This window comes from Oryza brachyantha, chromosome 5 (assembly GCF_000231095.2).
Source record: "Oryza brachyantha chromosome 5, ObraRS2, whole genome shotgun sequence".
In the NCBI taxonomy this organism is placed as follows: Eukaryota; Viridiplantae; Streptophyta; class Magnoliopsida; order Poales; family Poaceae; genus Oryza; species Oryza brachyantha.
In genome coordinates, this window is record NC_023167.2 from 2,311,050 (window position 1) to 2,316,730 (window position 5,681).

Consider the following 5,681-nt stretch of genomic DNA (forward strand, 5'->3'; position numbering starts at 1 on the left):
TTGATATCTCTCGCATTCGTTTTCTCTCTCGTGGAGATGCCGACACTAACGTTCATGGCCAGTGCACCGCCGGTAGCGCCAGCCTCGACCGGCGAAGGCAGGCAGTTGACTTGGAAATGGTGGTGGTGGTGGGGCTTCTCAGCGTGAGGGTGGGGAGGAGTCTGCCTAGCGGTGGGGTGGGGCGGCGAGGAGCCTCGTCGGCCAGGGTGGGTGCTACCGACATTCATGGCCTCCACGAGAGAGAGACGTGAGAGATCGAATGAGCGAGAGAAGAATTGAAATATGTTTTTTTACACAGGGGTTAACCGGTTGACAATATTTTTTCCTGAGTTAAGAAAATTCGGAAAGGCTATTTAAGATAAGAACGCCGAATATAAGGCTTTTTAAAAAAATGACCATGGTTTAGAGGCCATCGGAACTAAGCCGCTCCATTTCAGGGTCTAAATAACAATTTCCTCCCCGACAAGCCCTCCCACTCGCACGCGGAGACAAACGCGCCGCGCGATCGCCGGCCGCCGCCTCGCATCTCCTCGGCTCCTCCTCCGGCGACCGACTCACCGCCGGCGACGGCGACTCGACCGACCATTGCCCTCGCTGCGTTGCATGTGTAGCCTGAGGAATCCGCCTCCGCCCCTTGTTCGGTGGGCATGGGCGTCGGTGGCGTGAGAGGCGGTGGGGGAGGCATCGGAGGAGGGCCATCCGGCGGCGGCGGCGAGAGGTGGAGGTGGATCCTCTTCTTCGCGCTGGTATCCGTGTTCTTCGTCGTCTCCCTCATCCTCCTCCTGTTCTCCTCCTCCCCCCCGCGGCTCCGCCTCCCGGGCCCCGCCGGCGCCACCCCCTCCTACGCCGCCGTCCGCTGCGGCCACGGCGCGCCGCCCTGCCTCGCGTACCTCCTCACGGGGGCACGCGGCGATGGGCCCCGCCTCCTCAGGCTCCTCCTCGCGGTCTACCACCCCCGCAACCGCTACGTGCTCCACCTCTCCGCCGACGCCGCCGACGACGAGCGCCGGGACCTCGCCGCCCGGGCCGCCGCCTCCACGCCCGCCGTGGGTGCCTTCCGCAACGTCGCCGTCGTCGGCACGCCTACCGCGGGGACGCCCGTCGGCTCCTCCAGCCTCGCTGGCACGCTCCGCGCCGCCGCCGTCCTGCTCCGCCTCCACCCGGATTGGGATTGGTTCGTCACCCTCAACGCTGCCGACTACCCCGTCGTCACGCAAGACGGTACGGTCACCCAAAAGTTCTTTTCTTTTCTCTCTCTATCTCTCTTTCTGAAGATAAATGTGTCACCTCTATTTATATGGATAAAATGTATTCAAATCTAGGAAAATATCTGCAGTATCAATTCACCAAATGATGCAATGGCTCGCGTCTAGTTTCAATTTGATCAAAATTGGCCGCTTTAGTTTCATCTATCTATATATGGTCAAAAAACAAAAGCTACTTTTCGCCAGCTACATTTGCATCGATTAAATAACATCAAATGGAGTGCCCAATTGTTCTTCCTAATTTGTTCCACGAGCAAATTAATAATGATCAACATCAAACATGCAACAGTGGACATTTGGTTTGGGTCCTAGTGACTTTTACTCGGAATTTTAGTTTCAATTTGTATTTATTGATTCAACTGACTATATGTTGTGAACAACAAAGCTACATTCACCAGCTACATTTGGATTGATTAACTAGCATTGAATGGAGTGTCCAATTGTCCATCCTTATCTGTGCCGCAAGAAAAGTAACGATTAACATCAACAAAATTTAAACAAACTGGCAACAGTGTAAACATGGTTTGGATCCTAATGCTTTTTACTTATGCAGATTTTGTGTCATTGTGGTTATTTGTTGCCAAGGTAGAGCTTCATATGAATATGCATTTCAACCTAAATTGTATGTTATAACTAGATAATGAAGTCTCGTGAAAATGAAAAACGATAGGGTGCCGCCGAGTGAGTAACAGGAGTATGGATGAGTAATTAGAACAATGAGGATGGTGTGGCGGTCATGCTAATATATGTATGCATTTTACCTTTATAACAATACTACTAGTAATAGGGTTTTGAATTCATAGTTAGGAATACTATCATAGTACTATATCCCTTCATGAAACAAGTCAGGAATTGCCAATCATTTCATTGGCATTTCAGGATTTGATCTGTGAAAAATTGTAGACTGTTATAACTATACTAAAATTTTGACAACAGCAAACTAGTATAAGCACCGACAAAATAAAACCAGTTATCCTAGATCATTGCCAAGCAGAACATCATCATATATGATGGAACAGTGTGCCAAAAGAGCATATGGGCTGAGGCAATTTGTACTTCCATATTGGCCGTTTTAACCTTTAAATCATTAATCTATGAGGTGACATGGTACTAAAACGAATTATGCTTCCGGCTAAATGGAAAATAGCTTATTGATCAGTGAGTTTAACTGACTAATTGTTCACAAGAGCTAATGACACTCCCATGTACTTAGTCTTGACTTGTGATGATTCACAAACCAACCTAAGCAGCTGATTCATAGCCTTTGTCAAGAGTTTTTCACAGTTGTTTAACAGGGGTGCATCCCTTTTACTCTCATTTTTAAGAAAGACCTGTACTTGTATCCATACAATCAGATCTATATTCTATATGCTGCTAGTAAAGCCAGTAAATGATGTTGATTATATTGTGCTGACCTTTAGTGTTTGGGTTTTCCAAATGAATCTCCTGTGTCCCATAGTTATCAGGGTTTTTTTTTTCAATTAATCTGCTATCTTATCATCACTGCACTATGCAAGTTTTTGCTAGTCATGAAATTCTTATACATTTTGTCCTATTGCAGACTTGATTTATGTCTTATCAAATGTTTCAAGACAGTTCAACTTCGTTGATCACACTAGTGACATTGGACAGAAAGAGTATGGATTATCTGAATTAGAATTGATTCTTTCCTCTAATAGTATGTTCTGATGAAAAACGTGTACTGTAGATCTGAGAAGGTGCAATCGATGATAGTTGATGCCGGAATTTACTTGGCAGGGAGGACCAACTTTTTCCGAGCTAAAGAGAAAAGGCCAACTCCTGATGCTTTTAAGTTCTTCACAGGCATTTCCTGCTGTCTGCACTTTTGTTTTGGTCGGTCAGATAGTTTGCTCACCCATGATCTATGTTTCCTTAATAGGTTCTCCATGGGTTATTCTGAACCGGCGGTTTATAGAGTACTGCATTCTTGGTTGGGAGAATCTTCCTCGGATTCTTCTGATGTACTTCAACAATGTCATACTACCTCAGGAAGGATATTTCCACTCGGTCATATGCAACTCTCTTGAATTCCGTAATTTCACTGTGAATAATGACTTGAGGTACCAGGTGTGGGATGATCCACCTCAGACAGAACCTGTTTTCCTGGACATGGCACATTATGACAAGCTGGTAGATAATGGGGCACCTTTTGCAAGGCGTTTTCGTGGGAACGAACCGTTGCTCGATAAGATCGACGGCAACATACTTGGACGCTGGGGTCACGGACCTGTTCCTGGGGCCTGGTGCTCAGGCAGGAAAAACTGGTTCAATGACCCATGTTACCAGTGGAGTGATGTGAACATCGTAAGACCAGGTCCTCAGGCCATCAAGTTGCGCCAATATATGAACCGGATTTCTGAAGAGGCAGAAATTGGCAGCAAATCATGCAGGCGATAACAATTTGCAGGTGAACCGCTCTGCAGAATAATTAGCCATTCTTTCCTTGATCTGAAATGAATAATTTGCAGGTGCACGAATATATATTCCTGTGCTCTTGGGGAGTGATGCGTTTAATCTATCTGAAACATTTTTTTTTTGTGACTATCATAATCTTGGCTCCAGACTTTCACTTTAAGCAGGGGGTGTTCATTTCTGGCACCTCAGTGACACTGAACTACTGAAGGCAGAGAGCTAGAGCAAGCAGTAACCACAATATTGATGAGTTAAACTGTCTTTGTCCTTAACACAACCGATGAAAAAAAAATGTGATGCTGTTCGTTCAATATTGTAATCACAATATTGATGAAAAAAAAGACACATAATCTTGTTGATCATATTGACCCCGATCTTTTTTTTTTCTACTTATGCTTATAAGCCAAAATTTAAATTTTCAACTTTAACTTTGGAGTTGATTTTGATGTTTTTTTCATCGTAGTTTATTTTTTAACCTTGGCTTTGAGATTGCTAAGAACATGTATATAAAAATCTTATTCAGAAATTATCTTTTATTTACAAATATGTTATTCGGCTTTTACCCAAACAATCACCACCCCAATTGTCTCCGATGCTGTGTTTACTGAACACTCCAACTAGCTGATGTCTTTCTTCTTATGGAAACTTTGGTTGCGCGAATTATCTTATAAAGTCATCGCGCTGGTCTTGTTTCATTGTGATGGTTATAAAGTCATCTCGCTGGTCTTCTTTCACTGAACCTAAGAGCATTTATAATGTAAAACACTGCATGATTTCTATATCCACTATGTTATAAAAAACTAGTAATAAACACTATTCTTATAATGCAAATACTACTAATTCACATATAATTTAATGTTATTTATCTCTTATGATGTCTTGGGTGTTGTGTAGAAATCATGTCTCATATAAGATATAGTTTATTTCTCTTTTTTCTTTTACTTATTTATCACATTTTCTAGTCTACGTGGCAACTTATTTATTCTATGAGCATCATTCCACTGTGAATGTTGTTAACTCGTCCTTTTTTCTTTGCAGAGCTGTTTAGCTCATCTTGATGTATTCTCCCTTTGATCCAAAGTACAAGTCATGTCAATTATTGTGCTTCGGGCACCCTACCTATTTCTATAGCTATTTTCTGGGTATTACTACATATATATATATATATATATATATATATATATATATATATATATATATTGATTTGGATGTGATTTTAATGATAAATCTACCAGCAATAGAATGACATTTACATATTTTACAGATATCTAAAGTACTACATGGGGGACATGTATGGTAAGTGATGTAACTATAGAAGGCAAGATGATTAGAGATGACTTTATCAATATCAAGATACACCACTTTAATCTCATGCGTCATGAAAGGTGCTCATAGCGTTGTGGCTCGAGCGTGAGCGTGTGTATGTGTATGTACGCATGTGTTTGTATTGTGTTTAAAGAAATGGAAAGTATATAACTTTTGCTATTGATTAAATATTTGATTTTTTTTCTATTAAACACGTGCGTAATGTATGGGGGCTGCGGGGAGGGCGTGTATGGAATTTTTTTACCTGCGTGTATGTCTTCAGATTATTATTCAACGGCAGTGGGATTTGATCGATAGAATTAAAATTTTTAAACATTTGATCACTAGGCGGACCCAAAAGACGGACCCAAAGTATACTAGCCTTGATTTATCCAATTCACACGATAACTATAATTTCTATCCTTAAATCGTATGCTCCATATCTACTGCTGTCTCTATTGTAATGCCTCATTGGCCAATCTATTGATACTATTTTTTTTTCATAGTAGCAATAGTGGTCAAAATGCGTGTATTTTATGGAACGTCATATATTTTGGACCTTTTCAATACGAGGCGTTGATTCATAAATGGCCCAATGAATCAATTCATTTCTACTTTATCGGATAGTCTATTTTCCTTCCACGTGTTAATTTTTCTTTTACCATTAGGAATAAATGC

The 5,681-nt window shown here is 42.1% G+C and overlaps 1 protein-coding gene across 5 annotated transcripts; it reads left to right on the forward strand.

Moving 5' to 3' along the window:
- Positions 1 to 411: 411 nt before the first annotated feature.
- LOC102716872 (beta-glucuronosyltransferase GlcAT14A-like) lies at positions 412 to 5,255 on the forward strand. Of its 5 annotated transcripts, none has more exons than XM_040524648.1 (5): positions 412 to 1,221; positions 2,827 to 2,902; positions 2,974 to 3,089; positions 3,166 to 3,693; positions 4,737 to 4,834. In XM_040524648.1, the coding sequence occupies exons 1-4, from the start codon at positions 648 to 650 to the stop codon at positions 3,681 to 3,683; spliced, it is 1,284 nt and encodes a 427-aa protein (XP_040380582.1). In that variant the 5' UTR covers positions 412 to 647; the 3' UTR covers positions 3,684 to 3,693; positions 4,737 to 4,834. The 5 variants fall into 5 exon arrangements, with proteins under 5 accessions (XP_040380582.1, XP_040380581.1, XP_040380583.1 ...); XM_040524647.1 differs by lacking the exon at positions 4,737 to 4,834 and adding an exon at positions 3,755 to 4,097; XM_040524649.1 differs by lacking the exon at positions 4,737 to 4,834 and adding an exon at positions 3,849 to 4,097.
- The last annotated feature ends 426 nt before the right edge of the window (positions 5,256 to 5,681 follow it).